At 37.6% G+C, this 23,800-nt stretch overlaps 1 protein-coding gene across 3 annotated transcripts in view; it reads left to right on the top strand.

Moving 5' to 3' along the window:
• The window catches only part of NCKAP5 (NCK associated protein 5), a 1,070,192-nt gene that overhangs the window by 471,211 nt on the left and 575,181 nt on the right, over window positions 1-23,800 (top strand). For all 3 annotated transcript variants that reach the window (XM_082630802.1, XM_082630801.1, XM_082630803.1), the window contains exon 4: window positions 5,898-5,961. In XM_082630802.1, coding sequence (XP_082486928.1) covers window positions 5,898-5,961 — 64 coding nt within the window. The remainder of the gene's footprint in view (window positions 1-5,897; window positions 5,962-23,800) is intronic.

The raw sequence follows: 23,800 nt of genomic DNA, 5'->3' as shown, positions 1-23,800 counted from the left end.
AGTGCAGCCCTTCCTCCAGGGCAGCCTCACAGGGGTACCATCTGCCTGGTGGAGAGCAGGGCTGCCCAGTGGCGTCATCCTTACCCATTCAGGATGGGTGCAGGGCTTCCTTGAAAATGGCAACCGAACACTGATTTGTCTCCAGACAGGCCTGCCTTCCCCACTCCTGCAGCAGATGGCTGTTCGGTGCCCTGAAGTCGGACGTCTCCACACATCACAAACTGAATATACAGTCCCCCTTCGAAAGCCGCTTACCCCTTGGGGAACATTTTTCTAAACATCCAAACCTTGCAGGTCTTTTCTGGCTTTTACAAATGCCAGCATCCTGTTGGTATCATTGTAGGCAGTCTTTGCATGGGCTTAACTTGTAGATGTATCTGTAGTATTCTGAAGATCCATGGTTCACATAAATAACTTTGTTGTTGTTTATTATGATCTTTAGTTGAGATTGTCTGCGGCTGCACTGAAGGATTTAGAAACCTGGAACTAATTCGCCATTTGTGCATAAAATTGAATAAAAATGTAGCTCTGTTTCCTCCTTCTTGGAGGGAAAGATTCTCTTTGCATTTAACTGAAAGAGAAGTAAGTGTTGTCATCGCTTTTGTTTTATTGTGTGTTTGTTCTTTTTATCCTTCTTTTGTCCCTGTTCTGTACGTAAGGGTCCACGGCTCTGGATAAACTATCTCTGGGCATTTGTTTTGCAACCATAAAGTCAATACCCCCTTCATAACGAGCTACTGGCTTCGCTACAAACACAAAACAAAACAGAGACGTATTGCAAAAGCACAGTCGTCAGTTTGTAGCAGATGAGCGAAGACCTTCAAACAGGAACACAAGTATTTAGGAGTGTTTAACTTGCCTTGGGTAGCATGCAAGACAAGGATTCCTTATTTTTTACACAAAGCTGTTTTTAAGAACCCCGAATTTGCATAAAAATGATGATGGTCCCGGTTGGTTTCACCCATATATGGGGACCATGGGGGTTTGAAGATATGGTTTGCCAAGGGACTACTAAACCCAAGGGCAGATGAGATTACTGTAAAAAAAAAAAAAAAAAAAAAAAAAAAAGACCCATTTATTTTTAATACTTTAAGTTCATAATTTGAGCCCAGAAATATTAACATCTAGAAATCCTAAGAGTTTGATCGTAGATAATTTCACCCATTCAACTCCATTACTTCCTTAATTTTAATAAAGAATGACAATTCTTCTTTCATACACAAAAAAATACAATTCCTACTAAGAAAAACTCCTGCTGACGTAAACTGCACACACATGGAATACCAAAAACTTGAAAGATTTGGGAGATACAAAGTATTGAACCTCAAGAAAGAACCTTTTTGGTACGTTTTAGCCTTGAAACCCTCTTTTCAAAGGAAATATGATTCAGAGGCCTACTACATAAAATAGCTCCTAATACCTGAAATTGTGTTACCCCTCCTGTAGTGGCACTTAACTGGCACTGGTCTTGCCCACCCACCCTGTAGAAAACCCTGGGCTGTTATTCGGAACCCTTAGAAGTCTTTGCTCCATGACATTATATATGTTGCAATTACAGAGCACGGACCCAAAGAGGCATTTGTATTTGTTGGTCATGCAAATTGTCCTTCACCACCAGGCTGCTTTGAATGAGAGTAGATCCCATAAAGTAGACTAAAGCGATTTTCCAGTTTGTAAATTAGATGACCAGAGAGCAGGGTCAGGGTTGGGGATTATCTTTCCTGTGATCCAGACTACTCTGAGATTCTCCACGTTTGTGTCACACATTTCCACATGGCTGTTTGAAGTAGGGCACGTCTCTGCTCACGTAGCGGTAGGTCAAAAGTAAAGTTGACGTTTCTAGTTTTACGTATTTTACTCTCTGTTTCACCAAATCAGGTGGCTAATGTGCTACCGCTTCTGAGATGTTGGTTTTCTATGTTGGTTCATTCATACTTTATTGAAGACCAAAAAATAAAATGTGTGGGCAGACTACCAAATTTTATGATTTATTAATATTTTCCTTCTTAAAAACTATGTAATGGCTAAAACCATTGGAGTTGTCTTTCAAATTGAACTGAATAAGATTTGATAAGCACCTATACCATGTGATATTTCCTAATAGTGTGATAAAGGAAATCTATTTTAAGGATAAAATAGTGATGTTCCTAACCTTTACATTGTATTAGGATGATTTTTATCATTTAGTAGGATGACAGTGATAAGATAGACTCTTGTTCTGTTTCTAGAAATGTCTTCTTTGTGCTAAACTGCTCTTCTAAAAAATTAGTAGGCTATTGCTATATATATTAAATCTTTCTCTGAAGATTCAGCGATCAGAAATGATTCCAGGAAATTTTCCAGAATGTTCTTCCATTTCTACTTCTGTATCTATCTTCGGGGCGAAGTTCTCAAATTGTGGGCCTGGGACGCTGGGTGCTTCCAAGACCCTTTTAAGAGATCCACAACGTCGAAACTATTTTCATAAGCTAGTATTTGCCTTTTTTTACTCACATTCTTTCGTGGGTGTGTAGTGGAGTTTTCTAGAAGCTATATGACGTGCTCTCACAACAAGTTGAATGCGGAAGCACATATGAGAATACAGCTATCTTCTGTTAAGCCAGACGTTAAAGATATATTTGCAAAATTTTAAAGCAGTGTCACTCTTCTTATGAAATTTATTCTTGTTTTGGAATATAATATTTTTCATAAAAATGTTTTACTTATGTTGATTAATTTTAATGAATTTATAGGTAAATATTTTTTAAAACTACCTGTTTTCATTTATATATGGTAAATATCTATGAACATAACCTACTTGAACAGAAAGGCTTTTGGTCAACATCAGTAGCTATAACCCATGTAAACGAGCTCTTTTGGGTCCTCAATAACTTTTCAGAATGCAGAGGGGTCCTGTGGCCCAGATATATGAGAACTGCTGTACTATTATCCCCTCATTCAGTGTTCTTATATAGGAATTTACTTTGTTGATGCTTTCTCAGATATTTACCTGGTAGTCCATGGAAGCTGTGCTTATCATAATTTTAAAATGTGTGTAAAAAGCTTTTGTGGCCAACTAGAACCAGAAGGTGCCCTGTGGGAATCATTGTGTATATGTGTGTGTGTGTTATGTACTCATAAATGCAAACTGGTAGTTATTAGAAATTCTATCTTGCTAGGCAAATTGGTATTAGACTCTGTGTCTGATTCCTCGCTCAGCAAATCGCAAACATGTATTTTGTTTCTACTAAATGGCCCTTAGTAGGTGTTATAGAGATGGACTAAATGTGATCTCAGCATTCAGGGCAGCAGCTGGTACCGTGCTATACCACAGCTACACCACACTACACCACAACTGACCACGTGCAGAAATGCATCAATCAGCAATTTGGGCTGCCACCTGTGTGGTCAGGGAGGAACTTATGGGCTTATTTAGAGGAAAAGATATACTAAATAAACAGTCAAGGAAAATATAAGACAATGTGGATTAGAGTGTAGACTAGAAGTTAAATGTCTCCGTATTCAGTCTACAGAGAAAACAATGAGTTCAGGTATTGTTATATTAACTTAATTATCATCCTTGGTATCAGAGTAGCTTCTGGGTTCTCTTTATTTAGTTTCATGGAATTATACATCCCAGTGAGAAATAATTTATAGATTATTTTGGTAAAAATTTTGCCAGTGTAATAGTAAACCTTTCAATCCATGAATGTGGTTGTGTGTGTGTGTGTGTTTATGGGTATGTATAAAATCTCCTTTAATTGTTCTAAGCAGTGTTTTGTGGTTCCTATGTAGCAGTTTAAGTCTTTTATTACATTTATTCCCTAAGTATTTTATGTTATTACAGATTCTTTAAACTTAATTTTCCAATTGTGTGATGCTAATACATAAAAACAGAATTGATTTTTGTATATTGACTTGTATCCTGTGACTTTGCTAAATTATTAGCTGTGTTGTTGTTTTGTAAATTCCTTAGGATTTTCTGGTTAGAAAATTATGTCATCTGTGAATATAAACAATTTTACCTCTTCCTTTTTGTTATTTGTGTCTTTAATTTCTTTTTCTCACCTTATCAAACTAGGTAGGAGTTAGTGCCATCTTTGAACTTTCATAAATGAGATCATAAAATATATACTCTTCTGCATTTGCTTATTTCACTCAATGGTATTGTTGTGATGAGGTCTTGATTATTCCTTCTCAGTAGTTTATGGTATTTCACTGTATTACTATGTTCAGGTTTATCCGTTCTACTGTTAATGGGCGTGTGCATTTTCAGTTTAAGGTTATTACAAGTAGTCCTCCTATAAACATTCTAGTACATGCCTTTTAGTGAACATATATATGAGTTTCTGTTGAGTTTATACCTCAGAGTGGACTTACTGAGTCATAGAATATAAAGTGTGTTCTTCTCTATTTTTTTTTGTCCTCATGAGTATTTACCATGTGTTTAATTTTCATATTAAGCCAGAAGTGTGTCGCATTCTTCTCTTCCCTCTGTCTTTTCATCTGCTCATCGGGACGCGTGTCAGAGAACACGTGTAGGCTCTCTGCCTTGCTTACCTCAAAAAGAGGCACGTGACCCCATCTCTCTCTGGCTTCTTCCTGCTTACCTTTTTGCCCCTCTCATAGGGTATACGCCCAGGTGCTGCTCTAGGCTCCCAAAACTTGTATACCCCAAAAGTCTCCTGATTCTAGTTTTCCTCCTTCTAGTCTGTCTTCAGGTGTTTATTCAGAGAGAGAACTATTCCTACTGAAAAGATACTCCACTTTAACCAAACTAAAATATTGGGTTGGCCAAAAAGTTCGTTCGGGTTTTTTTTTCGTTTGAAAAACCCAAATGAACTTTTTGGCCAACCCAGTACATGCCTTCTTGATAGTCTTGGGCATTTCAAAGACACAAGCAGTTAGAAGGGGAGAAATCCTCTCCCTCCTCTGGGATTCAGGTTGCTTCCTCTCTGTTGCTAGAACTAAGATTTGAGAATTACTGGAAGAGTTCACTTATCCCTACTTCGTCTCTCGACTATTTTAAGAATAATTGAAAAGCTGGCCAAAATGAAAGATATCTGTCACTTTACAAAAGTAATCTTAAAATTTTGGTGAATATTAGATTTTTTTGTAAGTGAAATCAGAATTGCAATTATAAAGGACACAAAATGAACCCTGTTGTGAACTAAAGAATACTTAAATAATTTGACTTTCAATTCCATATTTTCATATTTCCTAGACCCTGAAAAATGACATGCAGAATTTTTATTTAGGTTTTGAACGAAGGAGAACCTAAAGTTTGATTGTAATATTACTACTTACCAGCTGGGGGCTCCATATGTTATTTAGCCTCTCTTAGCCTCAGTTTCCATATCTATGAAATGGGGATAATAAAACCTATTATAGGGCTGCTTTCAGGCTCATATGAGATCAAGTAAAATGCTCAGCCCCATGCCTGTTATATAGCAAGCCTGCAAAGGATTTTCTATTTTTATTTCGAGAATGGTACGGAGTTACATTTTGTTTGCTTTCTTAAATTCAGTACCAGCACAGGGCAACAAAATAAATAAGAATAATGAAAACTATTTATGAGAAAAATTGATACAGAAAGAACAACCGAAATATTTTAGCCACGGAAAATTTATTTACAAATGATATATGTTAATGAACTTAAAGGGAAGCTTTGAGTTGGCACTGAGCATTCATTTGGCTATTATAAAATCCAAGGCAAAAGATCTCTTTCATGACACACAGTGAAAACAATGCACTCATGACCAATCACTTTAAATATTTATAGAAAGTTTAGTGGAGGAAGTGAGCTAAACCAAGGAAGGGATTCCTCTGGAGACCTCAGAAGAATGTTTTGAAGCCAGGCCAGTGTACCTCTGCCTTGAGAAGGATGGTCAACTAATCATGTGCTTTTGCTTCTCCAGGGAGAAGTTGGCTGTGGCCCGACTGCAGAGAGAAGTTGCCCAAAGAAGAAGTGAGGGGGCCATGGTAAGTCCCAGCTGGTCTGTCCTGATTCCCAACCTCCCTTCCGAAGTCTCTGGCTTGAGAGGCATTTTTGTCTCGTTAGGGATTTCAAAGGAAAATATTTGCTTGTAGCAAACTGAATGCTGTATTGGTAAATAACACGTTTATAATGCAGTTTAAACAGATCTGCCATTTGCTGAGACAGTGGGAAATATTAATTGGGAAAAAGAACTCTTTGAGCTTTAAGGAGGATGTTCAAATGTTCAAAGGGTTGTACGGCTTTATTTCCTGAAGGTCTACTGGATGCCCAGGCTTCCAGCTGTGAGCACAATGTCCGTAAAGGGGCACTCTCAGATTTTTCACATAAGGACAGTGCAACTTAATTCAAGCCTCTCAGTTCTTCAAACCTGAAAAATAAACAGCCTAAAAGAACACTCAGCTGTTTGCTAATGTAATTGTCTTTTATCCTCTTCCTTCTCTCCACTCTTTGTGGTGTAACCTCCCTGTCCATTTCAGTGTGTGCTATTTAGGAAACTGATGTTCCCTTGTGTTTTGAATTGTACTAAAAATCAATATGGTTGTTCTGGCCCGTAGCAACTTCATGTTGTAGACTTTCTTTGCCAAAGTACCTGCCTGTGTGCCCCTCTAGTATCAGAGATGGCTGTCGGGGGACCTGGGGAATGGACTTGTGTGAGTTAACTGCTGCTGCTATCTCTGAGAAAAAAGTATGACATCAGATTTTTTCCAAACGTATAACAAAACAATGGCACGCATGCAACTTTTCAGCTAATGCTTTTTTGAAAAGAGAAGCCACACATTGTCAGACCCTGAAAGCTGCTTCCATTTGATTTCATGAGAGTTAATTGACAATTCATCTGCTGAAAAGTGTAAGAAATTTGTAAAATAAGCTGGCCTTGAACTTCTCTCAAGAGGGAAGGCAGAGGACTGGAACAAGAGGTTGACTGTTGAGTGGATTCTGGAAGGTTCTGTGGCCCGTGACCATGCTACAATACTTGGTGATCATGTTGTTTGCTCAGCTAGTGATCTTAAGGCAAAGAGAATCTTGACTGTTCCAACAATACGATGAAGCTGCTCGCAAGCATCTTTGAGCAATGACATGGGAATAAGTTGAAGAAAATGAAGGTTTAGTTAAATCTGAACTTTTACTGCATTGCAAAATGTTTCTGAGCTCGGCCATTCTGTAATGTTTCCATCTCTGTACAGGCTAGCTAGCTCCTGTTCAACACTTCATCAGCTATGTTCAAAGTGAAGGTGAAGAAGTGACAGCTTTTCTAGGTCTGTTTCTTCATCCTTAAAATGAGGAAGTTGGGATTGTATGATTCGCAGTCCTGCGAATGAGCATTTGTTCATGTAAAGTTTTGAGGATGGGAAGATTTTTGTGGTAATAACTAAATGTTATTTAAGTTCATAAGAACAGGCCCCTAAAGAATGTATCTTTCTGATTCTGACATTGAATGAGCCCGAGTTGAAATAATCTCAGACAGATAACTGTCGAGTTTTTCATAAAACGAAACCCCCTTTTAAAACATTATAGAAGTTATTGTTCAGTGTAGAAAATACCCAGAAAACACCGGCAAACAAAAAGTGACTCTGGTTGTTCAAAAACCAACTTTGGAAAAGTTACCAGTGTTTTGTTACTCATCTTTAAATAATGTTAATGAACAATCACATTTATGTATTGACTGATTTAACAAGTAAGTTATGGAGCACCTAACCCTAACCCTACCCAGCACTGTTCTAGGCATTGGGGGAGCATCAGTGGAAAAAACAGGCAAACATCTGAGAGCTTACATTCTAGCCGTTAGGGAGACAGCTGTTTGATGGAATTACCGTCAGATGGTGGAGGCAGCTATGAGAAAATAAGATCAGGGTAGGGGAAAGTGGGATGCTAGGGGATCAGTATGAGTGTTCTCAGTAGTAAATCACTGAAGAGTTAGTATTAGAGGGACGTTGAGGAGGAGAAGCAGTGAACCATGATGATAGTTCCAGCGGGGTGGGGTGAGCAAGTTCAAAGGCCTGGATTGCCTGAGGAACAGCATGGAGAAACAGGATGGCTGGAGGGCATGAGGGAGAGGCTGAACAGTAGAAGATAATTCAGAGAAGTGACGTGGGCAGAGGAGTATGTCATCAAGGTCCCCAGAGATCTCTGGCTCATGCTCTGACAGGATCCATTGGAAGGCTTTTAGTGAGTGCCCTGATGCCATCTGATTTACTACTGTTCATATGACTGTTTCCCCCAGTTCCGTAATTGATCACATCTCAATTCTTTAGAGACACCTAAGCCCTGATTTTTATTCATGTCCTTTATTTTGCTTTTTTCTCCCTCTTTCTTGGTATTTTTCCCCTCTTTCCTTACCTAGTCATCCCCCACCCCGAATTTTCAACTTAATTATATGCTTCAGCTTTTCTGCTCCTAGGATTCATTTATTTCTGAAGGCCTGATTCTTTCAGTATCTGACAGCTCCTAAAATCAGGCAGTTCTATTAAGCCTCTAAATTTAATTCTTGCTGTTATGAGCCCAGAACTTTTGTCACGTTTTTAGCAGAAATGGAAAGCAGTTCATCGCAGCCAGATCACCTTATGCTTTTAAAGAATAATATTCACAGTATGCTGTTTTACCCACATGAAAGGAAAAATGGTACGTATGGAAAAAGTTATATAAGTATTTTCAAAATGCTATATAATTGAAGCAGATAATTATTTTAACAATCGTCAGTGAACCTGTTATAATCAAAGTCTTTAATGCAAAACATGGCCTTTTAAAAATTTGACTATGCAATAAATCTTTCTGCGTATAAGTTTTTAAGGTAGTACCCAAGGCATCATTTTTGAGAGATTTATTTTTTTAACACACTGTTTATTTTGGAACAATTTTAGACTTCCCTGAAGTCGCACACCTGCATACTCTTTAACCAGTTTTCTAGTGTTAATACTTACGTAACTATGGTGTAATTATAGAAACTGAGAAATTAACATTGGCACATAACTATTAACTAAGTTCCAGATTTTTTTGGAATTTCACCAGTTTTTGCAGTAATGTTCCCTTTCTGATTTAGGATTCAGTTCAGGGTACTGCATTGCATGTAGAAAGATTTCTTTTTGCTGGCTGATTGTCACATGTGGAAATAAGAAAGAATATGGATTTGGGAATGAGGCAAGTCTGAATTCAAAGTCCAGCTCCATCAGTAGTTAGCTATAGGACCTTGGACACATTCCTTTATGTGTTTTTTTGTTTTTTGTTTTTTTTTGTGGTACACGGGCCTCTCACTGTTGTGGCCTCTCCCGTTGCGGAGCACAGGCTCCGGACGCGCAGGCTCAGCGGCCATGGCTCACGGGCCCAGCCGCTCCGCGGCATGTGGGATCCTCCCAGACTGGGGCACTAACCCGTGTCCTCTGCAGCGGCAGGCGGACTCTCAACCACTGCGCCACCAGGGAAGCCCCCCTTTATGTGTTTTAACAGCTCTGTCTGTGCTTTTGTTCTGTTAACTCAGGTCTTTATTTGGGAAAGCTATCTTTGAGTATATTCTACGTTTCCTATTTGTTTCTTTGTTCTTCCACGAAATAACTATGGCCATTGTTTTCTTACTTACCTTTCATTATTTTTCACAAACTGCTATAAGATCATGTTTCTCTTTATTCTGGGAGATTGTATTTCAGCTTGTGTTCTCTATCACTGGCTCAATTTACTGCAAGACCTTTTCTGTCCGTAAGACTGTGATGTCATCTTAAACTTAGTTATATGTAAAAAAGGCCCCTTCTACCCCAAGAGTATATTCATTCCCAGTATCTTCTAGAGTGCATATAGTTTTTATTTTTCTATATGTAAATCTTTGCATATTCTAGGTGGAATTACATTGGTGTGAGGTAGGGATGAAAATGAGTGTTTGCCCAAATTGACTGTTCAATAAATGGTGCTGGGAAATTAACTAGTATCTAACCTTTACTGTCACATTTACCATCTTCCAAATTCAATCCCTATCAATACGCCTCAATTACTGGATGGCTTATTCTTTTCTATTAACCTTATTTAGTCTATTCTTACAATAGCCTAAATTGTTTTCATTACTAGAAATTTGTCTATTTAATATTTTATAGGCTGAATTCTTTCTGATTATTCTTTTTTATCCAAACTTAAAAAGATAATTTTATTTATTGAATAGCAATCAGGGTTCATGAGTTAAAAATATGTATTTGGATTTTTTTTTTTTTTTTTTTTTTTTTTTGCTGTACGTGGGCCTCTCACTGCTGTGGCCTCTCCCGTTGCGGAGCACAGGCTCTGGACACACAGGCTCCGTGGCCATGGCTCGCGGGCCCAGCCACTCCGCGGCATGTGGGATCTTCCGGGATCGGGGCACAAACCCGTGTCCCCTGCATCGGCAGGCGGACTCTCAACCACTGCGCCACCAGGGAAGCCCTGTATTTGGATTTTTAAAAAAAAGTATTTTCATATGTATTTATGACACAGGAGTATCTCAGAGACTATTTCAAAATGACATGAAAAATGGCTTAATATGTTTATTTTTTTTACATTTATATTAAAATTTTTTTAAAGAATGTCACTTCTACCACTGTGAGTTTGTCTTTGTTTTTTATTAGTATCTCAAGAACACTAATATTCTACCAAACATAATTTTTTAAATGTTTGGTTTAGCTATGCAAAGTTAACAACACTGTACGGTTCATTTTCATCCCATTCTGTTTGGGAAAAAGAAAAGTATCCATTTTTGATTACTCATCTCAAGACACTAAGGAAGCATAGTAACCCCATTTAACCTGTTGCAGGATTCCCTTTTTTCCTACATCTGGATATTCAGACACTGGCTGGGTGTTACCATACTGTACCATCAGCTAAATTAGAAACCATATCCTCTTGTTCTTTTGCACAAGAACATCCAAGGAATAACTGTCAAAGATTAGGATATTTGACAGTTGTATCAGGAATTTGAGAAAAAGCAGAGAAGAGTTGGAGGAAGTAGGGAGATCAGAATCCTTGGACCCTCTGTGACATCCTTGCTGGAGGATGGGGCAAACTTAGGTCAGCAGACTCCCTCGCCAGATCTTATTCATTCAGTGCCACAGTATGAACAGCCAGCTGTGGTGATAACTGGAGTTAGCTGGATTCACTGATACAAAAACACATTAAAGAAACCTCATGGGCTTCCCTGGTGGCACAGTGGTTGAGAATCTGCCTGCTAATGCAGGGAACACGGGTTCGAGCCCTGGTCTGGGAGGATCCCACATGCCATGGAGCAACTAGGCCCGTGAGCCACAACTACTGAGCCTGTGCGCGTCTGGAGCCTGTGCTCCGCAACAAGAGAGGCTGCGATAGTGAGAGGCCTGTGCACTACGATGAAGAGTGGCCCCCGCTTGCCACAACTAGAGAAAGCCCTCGCACAAAAACGAAGACCCAACACAGCAAAAATAAATAAATTAATTAATAAACTCCTACCCCAACATCTTCTTAAAAAAAAAAAAAAGAAAAAGAAACTTCATGCCTGTGGACCCCCAGTTTCTAGTGGGTCTCTGTTTAACTGCAGGGTTCTCTTTTTCAAGTACCTGCATAGTGTTTGAGAGCTTTAGTCCTAGTCTTATTTTTAACTTGTTGGTTCCCTGCCCTGTGCAGCATGTGAGTTTATTTTCCCTCTTAGTCATTTGTAGAAAGCAAAAGTCACAGTGTTAAATAACTGTTATTTAAACAAGAAGAGATAATTTCTTTTAATTTAAGAGACACATGTGGAAATAGGAACATTGCAAACAGCCCAGGTGATATTGCCTTGGTGAGTTTTCAGGATTTTCCCAGTGTGCCCTTCCTCTTGGCATTGCTGCACAGCTGTGTGGACAGCTGTATTGTCTGGCTTCTGGTAGAGAAGAGGGCAGCCAAGAAGGGAGATTCAGAGTTTGGAAACCCAGAAGTAAGGGGGCCTGAAGCTATAGTACCTAAACATGTCAGTTCCTACTGCTAGATTTCTTGGGGACAGGTGTTTAGTTTTATTTCACAGCAGCGCAGTGGGTGATACAACTGCTTTTCTAACTGCTAGTAGTCAAAGAAGGAGGATTAGGATTACAGGGTGAACTAGCCTATTTTTCTGTTTCTTTTTTTTTTGAGATAAAATTGACATATAATTATATTAATTTGAGGTATACAACATAATGGTCCAATATATGTATACAGGTTTCCCCTCCTATCTGAAAAGAGAGCATTCCTATGAAACCTTTGGTAAGCTGAGATGGTGTAAAGCGAGACACAATTACCTTTTTTTGTAATAGTAAAAATATGCTTTGGATTTCTTTTGGTTAGTGAAAAAAAGTACAAAGGTAGGTCTTTCATAAAAGTGAAGTCGTGCAAAGCAAACTTTTAAAAAGTGGGGGCTACCTGTATTTTGCGAAATGATCACCACAGTAGGTCTAGCTAATATCCTTCGCCACACACTTACAAACTGTTTTTCAAATATAAAATACAGGGCCTCCCTGGTGGCGCAGTGGTTGAGAGTCCGCCTGCCGATGCAGGGGATACGGGTTCGTGCCCCGGTCTGGGAGGATCCCATATGCCGCGGAGCGGCTGGGCCCGTGAGCCATGGCCGCTGGGCCTGCGCATCCGGAGCCTGTGCTCCGCAATGGGAGAGGCCACAGCAGTGAGAGGCTCGCATACCGCAAAAAAAAAAAAAAGAAAAAAAAAATATAAAATACAGTATTATTTACTGTCATCATGCAATATATTACATCCTCAGAACTTATTTTATAACTGGAAATTTGTACCGTTTGTCCCCCTTTACCCACTTTGCCCACCTCTCCCCTCTCCCTGACTCTGTCTTTGTATCTATGAGTTTGTCTTTTTTTTTTTTAAGATTCCACATCTAAGTGAGATCACGTGGTATTTGTCTTTCTCTGTCTCACTTATTTCACTTAGCATAATGCCCTCAAAGTCCATCCATTGTTGCAAATGGCAGCATTTCCTTCTTTTTTATGGCTGAATAATATTCTGTTGTATATACTGTATACTAGATTTCCTTTATCCATTCATCCATCAATGGACACTTAGATTATTTCCATGTCTTACCTATTGTAAATAATGTGGAAACAAACATGGAGGTACATACATCTTTTCAAGATAGTGATTTTATTTCCTTTGGATAAATACCCAGAAGTGGAATTGCTGGATAATATGGTAGTTCTGTTTTTAATTTTTTAAGAAACCTCCATATCATTTTCCATAGAGTCTTTACCAATTTACATTCCCATCGATAGTACACAAGGGTTCCCTTTTCTCCGCATCCTAGCCAACACTTATTTCTTGTCTTTTTGTTAATAGTCACTCCAACAGGTATGAGATGATACCATATTGTGATTTTGATTTGCATTTACCAAATGATTAGTTATATTAAGTACCTTTTCATGTACCCATTGCCCATCTATATGTCTTCTTTGGGAAAAGGTCTACAGACGTCCCTTGGAGATATTGTAGGTTTGGTTCCAGACCATTGCAAAAAAGCGAATATCACAATAAAGTGAGTCACATGAATTGTTTGGTTTCCCAGTGTGTATAAAAGTTATGTTTACACTGCACTGTAGTCTGTTAAGTGTGCAATAGCACTATGTATTAAAAAACATACATACCTTAATTTAAAAAATACATTACTGCTAAAAAATGTTAACCATAATCTGACAGCACAGGATTGCCACAGACCTTCAATTTGTAAAAAACACAAATATGAAACACAGTAAAGTAAGCACAAAAAAACAAGCTATGCCTGTATTCAGATTTTCTGCTTATTTCTGAATTGGATTGTTTGTTTGTTTGTTTTGCTGCTGACTTATATGAGTTCTTTATATATTTTGCATGTTAACTCCTTAACATATATATGATTGCAAATATTTTCCCCCATTTCGTAGGTTACCTTTTAATTTTGTTGATGATTTCCTTTGCTGTGCAGAAGCTGTTTAGTTTGATGTAGTCCCCTTTATTTATTTTTCCTTTGGCTGCCTTTGCTTCTGGTGTCAAATCCAAAAAATCATCACCAAGATTGATCTCAAGCAGCTTACTGCCTGTGTTTTCTTCTGTGAGTTTTATGGTTTCAGGTCTTATGTTCAAGTCTTTAATCCATTTTGAGTTAATTTTTGTGTATAGTGTAAGATAGTGGCCCAATTTCATTCTTTTGCTGTGACTGTCCAGTTTTCCCAACACCATTTATTAAAGAGACTGTTTTTTCCCCATTGTATATTCTTGCCTCCTTTGTCATAGATTAAGTGACCATATATGTGTGGCTTGTTCTTCTTTCTCAAAATTGCTTTGGCTATTCAAATTTATTTTGTGGTTTCATACATATTTTAGGATTGCTTGTTCTATTTCTATGAAAAATACCATTGGGATTTTGATGGAAATTGCATTGAAAGTGTAGATTGCTTTGGGTAGTATGTATATTTTAACAATATTAACTCTTCCAAGCCATGAGCACAGAATGTCTTTCCATTTATTTGTTTTTTCTTCAATTTCTGTCATCATTGTCTCAGAGTTACATTTGGTTAAACTTATTCTTAGGTATTTTATTATTTTTGATGTAATTGGATTATTTTCTTAATTTCTCTTTCTGATCATTTGTTATTAGTGTATGTAAATCAACCAATTTGGGGGAAACTTGGTTATAGTCTCATGGGAAGCTTGGACTTGTCTCCTTGTATTAATATATTGATGTTAGCAGTGGTCATGGCAGTTGAGTTTAAAGTATCATCCAAAGAAGAGAAGCATCTTGGACAACACACCATTCACAGTGTTTATCATTAGCTGAAATATATCCATAATACATCTCTGGAAATAGAACCAGGGGTGTTTTTCTCCTGTTCACAACAGCCAACTTCATAAGTTAAAATGCCAAGTAGACATGTCTTTCTAAGAGTTTAGAACGGTAGGTGCCAAACTTTAGGACATGTTTCTGTATATGTGCTAAATTTTGGAAATAGGCCCTGCATATTATTTTGTTCATTTATCTGTTCAGCTTATCCAAGAGAGAATAAAATGAAGTCATTGCTTTCATAAAATTTATTCTATAAAATATTTATTGCACAAATACATCAATGTCATACTTTTCATTATCTCTATTCACAGTCAGTAATACCAGAAGTCAATAATAATCCCTCAAAACAATAACTTTGAAATTTTTAATAAAATATTTTGTTATTCACTTAAAAATTTTTTTTGAAGTACAGTTGATTTACATTATGTTAGTTTTAGGTGTACAGTGAAGTGATTCTGATATATATATATATATTTTTTTTCTTTTTATTCACTTTTAACCAAATAAATTATAAGAGAAATTAAAAATATTTAAGCTGAATGAAAATGAAAACACTCCATTTACACAAACTTAGGCAGTGTAATTAAATCAAAACTTACGGTGAGATATACACCATTAAATGTATGTAATAGGAAAAGAAAAGATTTTAAATTAATCAGTCATTTAACTCAAGCAGCAATAAAGAATAATAAACATAAAGAGAGAAGAGGAAAGAAATAATGAAATAAAATACAGAAACCAATGAAGTACAAAATGAAAAAATAGTGCAGTTTTCAGCAACACTAATTTATCCACATACACATAAAAATTATAAGACAATTAGACTTGTGACCACTGACTGGGTATTTGACATTAAGAATTATTGTCAGTATATAGATATAAACTTGATATTATGGTCGTGAGTTTCAAGAGTTCTTACTGTTTAGAGATAGACAGAGAAATATTTGCCAGTGAAGTACTGTGATGTCTGGGTTTACTTCAGATAATACTGAAAGAGGAGAATAGCTGGAGGTGTAGATGGATCAACATTGGCTATATTTGATAACTGTTGAAGTTGACGGTTTATTATACATTTTTCTACTTTTACAAATGTTTAAAATGTTTCATGATAAAAAGTCTTTTAACTCCCTCCTCCCCCGGAAAGCTGCCAGGCTCTGATGATTTTACAGAGGAGTTCAACCAAACCTGTAGTGAAGGAGATAATATTTTATACAAATTGGTGCTGAAAGAAGATGAAAGAAGTATCCCCAACTCACTGTTTAAAAAATAAAAGCTAAACTTTTCATTTGAGAAAAGTTATACATTTACCAAACAATTGCACAGACAGTAGAGAGATTTCCTGTATGCCTCATACCCAGTTTCCCAATTACTAATGTCTTATTGTTGTATGGTGCATTTGTCACAACTAAGGAACCAATATCGATACATTATTATTAACTAAAGTCCATTCATGGTTCCCATTTCCATCGTTTCACCTCATGTCCTTGCTCTGTGTCAGGATCCTATCCAGGATAACCATTACATTTTCTCATCTTGTCTCCTTACGCTCTTCTTGGTTGTGGCAGATTCTGAGACTTCCCTTGTTTATGCTGACCTTGACAGTTTTGAGGAGTCCTGGTTAGCTATTTTGGGACATTTGTCTCAGTGAGATTTGTCTGCTGTTTTTCTCATGATTAGACTGGGATAGATTTGGGGGAGGGAGGCCACAAGTTAAAGTGCCATTTTTATCACATCGTATCAAGGTTGCATATTATCACTATAACTCATCATTATTTACGTGAACCTTGACCATGTGGCTGAGGTAGTATTTGTCAGGTTTCCACTGTGAAGTGTCTCTCCCACCACCCCCTTCCATACCAGCCTCTTTGGAAGGAAGTCACTCTGCATGGCCCATGCTTAAGGAGTGTGCAGTCGTGTTCTTCCTCCTGAGCGTGCAGTATCTATGTAAATTATTTTGAATTCTTCCACATGGGAGATTGTTTGTTCTTTCCTGTTTATTTTTTCAATCATTTATATTACTATGAATGCATTGATATTTACTTTTATACTTCGGGTTATAAACCAACCTTAACTACGTAATTTTGTTACTCTATTTGCTCAGCTTTGGCCATTAGGAGCCCTTTTAGTTGGCAATCTTGTCCCTCTCACACACTATTATCGTTTTTGTTTGTTTTCCTTTCCTTGCCTTGCCTGTTCTTTTCTTTTCTTTTTTTTTCCTTTCTTTTCTTTTCTCTTCCTTCTTAGCACTTTCTTACTTTCTAGTTTTACAAGATACTTCAGACTCATCTTGTATATTTCCCTCCCGCAGTCTTAGAATCAGCCATTTCTCTAAGGAGCACTGGTTTTATTTAATGGACAAGGGTATTTGAAACCAAGATCTGGTTGCTAGGTGCCAGCTCACTTTTATGAGGCTTATTTAAAGTGGGATTTATTCCAGGAATGCAGTGATTGCTTGACATTAGAAAATCGAGGGGGCTTCCCTGGTGGTCCAGTGGTTAAGACTCCGTGCTCCCAATGCAGGGGGCCCAGGTTCAATCCCTGGTCAGGGAACTAGATGCCACATGCCGCAACTAAGATTCCACGTGCCACAGCTAAAGATCCCACACACAGCAACGAAGATCCCATGTGCTGCAACTGAGACCAGGCACAGCCAAATAAATAAATAAATATTAAAATAAAAAAAGAAACTTGATTAAAATAATTGACAGCAGTTATAGATTAAACACAGAACAGAGACTCAACAGATACAGAGTAAAACATTTGATAAAATTCAATACCAATTCACAATAATTAAAAAAAAGAACAAAAGGATGTTTTCTTAAATTGATAAAAGTTGTCCATGGAAAATCTTTAGTAAAAATTGTGCTTAATGGTGAGATGGTAGAAGCATTCCTTTTAAAATCCATAACCAGACCAGGATGCTGCCTGTCACTGCTGCTACTTATTTTTATACTTCTGGTCCTAACTAGCATACGATAAGTAAGTGATGTAAGGGTTGGGGGAAAAACAGTTTGTATTATTTGCAAATAATGATTGTCTAACTAGAAACTTTAGACAAACTTTTAGAAGATTGTTGGGTATAAGATGAATATACAAAAGTTAATAGAAATCTTACATATCCATCATCAACTCTTAGGGTAGTTTTAAAAGACAGTACTTAAAATAGTTTTTTTAGGGCTTCCCTGGTGGCGCAGTGGTTGAGAATCTGCCTGCTAATGCAGGGAACACGGGTTCGAGCCCTGGTCTGGGAGGATCCCGCATGCTGTGGAGCAACTAGGCCTGTGAGCCACAACTACTGAGGCTGCGCACGTCTGGAGCCTGTGCTCTGCAACAAGGGAGGCTGCGATAGTGAGAGGCCCGCGCACCGCAATGAAGAGTGGCCCCCGCTTGCCACAACTAGAGAAAGCCCTTGCACAGAAACAAAGACCCAACACAGCAAAAATAAAATAAATTAATAAACTCAAAAAAATAGTTTTTTAAAAGGCATCTAAGAATAAATCTTAAAAGGAATATGTAAGATATTGATGGAGCAATTGATAAAGAGTATAAAAGAGGAGAGATAAATTAGTGGAGAGATGGGCCATATACTCTTGGAAGGGAAGACTCAGTACCATAAAGGTATCCACTTACCCCAAAGTGATTTATATATTCCATGTAATTCTAATCAGAATCCCAAAGGGGTTTTCACAGAATACAAAAAAGCTAATCTAATATTAATATTTTAAATTTAGGGGTTTTTAAATAAATTTATTTTTTTAATTTATTTATTTTTGGCTGTTTTGGGTCTTTGTTGTTGTGTGTGGGCTTTCTCTACTTGCAGCGAGCGGGGGCTACTCCTCGTCGCGGTGCGCGGGCTTCTTATTGAGGTGACTTCTCTTGTTGCAGAGCATGGGCTCTAGGTGCGGGGGCTTCAGTAGTTGTGGTGCGCAGGCTTAATAGTTGTGGCTCGTGGGCTCTAGAGCTCAGGTTCACTAGTTGTGGAGCATGGGCTTAGTTGCTCCATGGCATGTGGGATCTTCCCAGATCAGGGCTCGAACCCATGTCCCCTGCAATGGCAGGCAGATTCTTAACCACTGCGTCACCAGGGAAGTCCCCAAAATGTAGGTTTAAGTATAGATGATATGATTTTAAGGAAAGATAACAGGAGGTGTTTTATCCTATCACACATGAAGATTTATCATAAAGCTAAAGCAATTAAATCTGTGTAGTGTTGGGCAGAGATATCCAAATAAACTAGGAGAACAGAATGGAGAGCCTTGAGTAGGCCACATGTAAATAGGAATCTATAATGGAAGTAGAATTACAATTCAGTGAGGAAAGAATGGACAATTTAAAAAGGCCACTGTGACAATTTATAGAGTAAATTACACAATTTCATTGCTACCAGGTACAATGCACAGAAGTAAATTTTGAACAAATCAAAAACTGAAAGCAGGGCCTCCCTGGTGGCGCAGTGGTTGAGAGTCCGCCTGCCGATGCAGGGGATACGGGTTCGTGCCCCGGTCTGGGAGGATCCCATATGCCGCGGAGCGGCTGGGCCCGTGAGCCATGGCCGCTGGGCCTGCGCATCCGGAGCCTGTGCTCCGCAACGGGAGAGGCCACAACAGTGAGAGGCCCGCATACCGCAAAAAAAAAAAAAAAAAACAAACAAAAAAAAACTGAAAGCAACGTTTTAAGATTTTTAGAAGTAAATGTAAGGAAATCTCCTTATAATATTGAAATAGGGGAGGATTTTATTTTAAAAAATAAAGGGAAAAAAATAAAGGAAGGAAGATAAAATGTACAAGGAATAAAGAGAAAGATTAATAAATCTTAGTACGTTAGGAATAAAAACCTTTGTTCAAAAAAAAAGAAAAGAAAAAGAGATCATTAGCAAAGTGAAAAAGTGAGCTCCTGGCTGGTATAAGAGATTTGCAAGGCAAACGAATAGGAAAGTACCATGACCATAAACATTTAAATTTTTCCTGTTCATCATGAAGAACCTAGGGGTAAAACAGGAATAAAGACACAGACCCACTTGAGAATGGACTTGAGGATATGGGGAGGGGGAAGGGTAAGCTGTGACAAAGTGAGAGAGAGGCATGGATATATATACACTACCAAACATAAAACAGATAGCTAGTGGGAAGCAGCCGCATAGCACAGGGAGATCAGCTCTGTGCTTTGTGACCGATTGGAGGGGTGGGATAGGGAGGGTGGGAGGGAGGGAGACGCAAGAGGGAAGGGATATGGGAACAGATATACATGTATAACTGATTCACTTTGTTACAAAGCAGAAACTAATACACCATTGTGAAGCAATTATACTCCAATAAAGTTGTAAAAAAATTTTTTTTTCTTGTTCAGAAAAGTGCAGAATATAGATGAAAACATCACTGGGATAACATCTCATGCCTATCTATTTTGAAGCAATTTTAGAAGTCTGAAAGTGCCCGTAGGCAAGCATATGTGGAAACTGGAACTCTTCTGTATAGTTGGTAGTAGTATAACTGATGTAAACATTTAGGAAGCCCATTTCGTGTTACCTAGAAAGAAGAATGTGCAACACAGCCTGTGATCTAGGAATTCTACTTCAGTGCTTTGAACCTAGAGAAACTAACCTATATGCAAAGAGACTCATGTAAAGATATGCACTTTAGCACTGTTTCTGATGATGAAAAAGTCAAAACTGTCTCAAAGTCCCGCAGGAGGAGATTAGATGAGGCAACTGACTTCTTCAAATGGTAAAATAATATGAAGCAATTAAAATGAACTATATCTGCAGGTATCAACATGGACAAATCTCAAAAACACTGCATTGATTATTGATATACAAGTAGAAGAAATCTAATATGTATAGGAACAGCACACACCGAGTTGAGCATAATGAATACTTCTGCGGAGGGGGAAGGTCTTAAATTATATCCACTCATTTAATTTTTTAATGGAGGAAATATCATAAAATGTTTTAAAAATTTGGATAAAGTTAAGTGACATCTTGTATTTCTGAAATATTCTCTGAATTTTTAAAATATTTTTTACTAACAATATTAAGTAAGTGTAAATGAAAAATTTGAAACTAAAAAATAAATATAGGGGTAAGGGTATAAGAGATACAAACTACGAAGTATAAAATAAGCTACAAGATATGTTGTACAACACAGGGAATATAGCCAACATTTTATAATAACTACAAATAAGGTATAACCTTTAACAATGTGAGTCACTATATTGTACACCTGTAACTTATATAATATTGTACAGCAACTATACTTGAGTAAAAAAAGGAAAGTTAACTATGTGAGGTGATGGATATGTTCATTATCTTGATCTTGTATAATGTATCAAATGTAAATATATATATCAAATCATCACACTGTACAGTTTAAGTAGATATCAGTTGTTCCCCAGTAAAGTTAAAAAATTACAAAAATAAAAAATAAATCAAATCTGTAATACCATCAGAAGAGAAGATAGGAGAAATTAGAAGAAAATATTAGATTTCTCAGAGGAAACTATTAGAAAATATAAGTTGTTTTTATGATCAGGGCATAGTTAAGTCATGTCTCCACATGACACCAGGGCCATAAACTGTGAAGGGAAAAATGGAGAATAGATAACTAAAAAGCCTTTACTTCTGTTGAGCAAAAGTTACATAAACTGAGATAGTAAATTAAGCATCCTTTTTTTTATTGCAACAAACATGATAGAAAGACATAAAATTCTAGGAATTGCCAGAATTGTAGGTAAAAACATAGCTATGTTTTAAAAGTTGGATCAGTCTAGAGCCTCTAAGATTTTCCTAGGATTCTTTCAAGTAGAAATAGTGTTCCTGAAGAGAGTATTCTTAATCACCAGTACGAGTTCACCTCTTGCTAACCTCAAGTCTAGTCCACGGAAGATTTAGGTTAAAATATACACCTTCCTTTTATTGCAAGTCAGATACTAGAGATGAGAGACACTATTCTACCAGGAAACTTGGAAACTATTCAGAATTTGTTCCAGTTTCAAATAAGGTGGGAGTTTTGGTAGACTGCTTAATTACTTAGGCACAAAGAGTTCCATAGTCCTTCACGTGGCTGGAATGGCCTTCTTTGCCTCTGTGTTTTGTGTTTGAAAAGGGGACAGGGGCCTTCCCTGGTGGCGCAGTGAATCCGCCTGCCAATGCAAGGGACACGGGTTCGAGCCCTGGTCCTGGAAGATCCCACATGCTGCGGAGCAGCTAAGCCTGTGTGCCACAACTATTGAGCCTGCGCTCTAGAGCCCGCATGCCACAACTACTGAAGCCCATGCTCCACAACAAGAGAAGCCACCACAATGAGAGGCCCGTGCACCGCAGTGAAGAGTAGCCTCCGCTCGCCGCAACTAGAGAAAACCCGTGCATAGCAACAAAGACCCAATGCACCCCAAAATAAATAAAAATAAAATAATTTTTTAAAAAAAATTTAAAAAAGAAAAGGAAAGAGGACAGGGAGGCGTAGGACACCATGAAGCAAGGCCCTTCCCCTTCTTGTACTTAAAAAATTTGAAGTGAAACTTACATACAGTGAAACACATATAATTGTCCAATTTGATGAGTTTACAAAGATGTATTCCCCTGTGAAACCAACACTCCAAATAGGAATACTGAAAATATAGAATATTTTTATTATCACAGAAAATTCCTTCTTAACCCTTCTCAGTCATCCCCCACCCCAACTCTTGCAGAAACAACCATTGATACACCTCAGATATTTCATGTATTAGTTGCATGTTCCTGAATTTTATATATATGCTATCATACAGTATATATTCTTTTGTGTCTGGCTTCTTTCCTTCAGCATAATGTTTTTGAGATTCTTCATGTATTGTGTGTTTCAGTGGGTTTTCCTTGTGTTCTGAGGTTTTTTATAATAGTCGAATGGTGTTTCATTGTATAAATATATCACAATTTGTTTATCCAGTTTCCTTTCGACAGATATATTGATTGTTTCAATTTGGTCTATTACAAATAAGGCAGCTGTGAAATTCTTGTACAATTCTTCTTGTGGACTTGTCAGTCCATTATTAGATACATGATTTGCAAATGCTTTCTCCTATTCTGTTAGGTTCTTTCACTTTCTTCGTGGACAGTGCCCTTTAAAACACAAAGGTTTTGATTTTGAAGAAGTCTCTTTTTTTCTTTTGTCACTTCTGGTGTCGTATCTAAGAAGGTTTTGCCTAACCCAAGGCCATGAAGATTTTCTTCTAAGAGCTAGTTCTGGCTCTTACATTTAAGTCTGTGATCCATTTTGAGGTTTGTTTTTTTTTGTTGGTATGTGTTGTTTGAGAAGGGGGTCCAACTTAATTCTTTTGCACGTGGCTATCCAGCTGTCATATCACCATTTGTTGAAAAAATTATTCTTTCCCCCATTGAATTGTTTTGCACCCTTGTTGAAAATCATTTGACATGAATGTGGAGATTCGTTTTGGACTTTCGGTTCTTTTTTCTTTTTGATGTTTTTAATAACAGCTTTATTGACATATAATTCACATACCATAACATTCACCCTTTTAAAGTGGACAATTCAGTGTTTTTAGTAGATTCGAAGAGTTGTGCAAACATCATCCCTGCCTTTTTCAAAAAGTTTTACTGGAGTAAGTATAGTTGATTTACCATGTTGTGTTAGTTTCAGGTGTCATCCCCAAAAGAAACCCTATACCCATTAGCATGGACTTTCAGTTCTATTCCATTGATTTATATGTCTGTCCTTCTTGCCAGTACAATGCTGTCTGGATTACTGGAGTAATCAAGTAACACAAGAGCTACTGTGCAGTAAGTTTTGAAATTGGGAATTGTGTATCTTCCAACCTCATTCTTCTTTTTCAAGATTGCTTTGACTATTCTAGGACTTCTGCATTTTGATATGAATTTTAGGGTCAATTTGTTAACTTTTTGTAAAAAAACAACAAAAAAAAGGCCAGCTGAGATTTTAATAGGGATTGCATTGAACTGGTTAGGTTAGTTTTGCTGGTTATGGACTTCATATGAATGAATCTGAAGTGCATACTCTTTCACGTCTAAATTCAGAGTATGTTTTTGAGATTCATTTACG

The sequence above is a fragment of the Mesoplodon mirus genome (genome assembly GCF_964341445.2).
Source record: "Mesoplodon mirus genome assembly, chromosome: 8".
Lineage (NCBI taxonomy): Eukaryota > Metazoa > Chordata > Mammalia > Artiodactyla > Ziphiidae > Mesoplodon > Mesoplodon mirus.
This window is presented reverse-complemented; position numbering and strand designations above follow the sequence as displayed.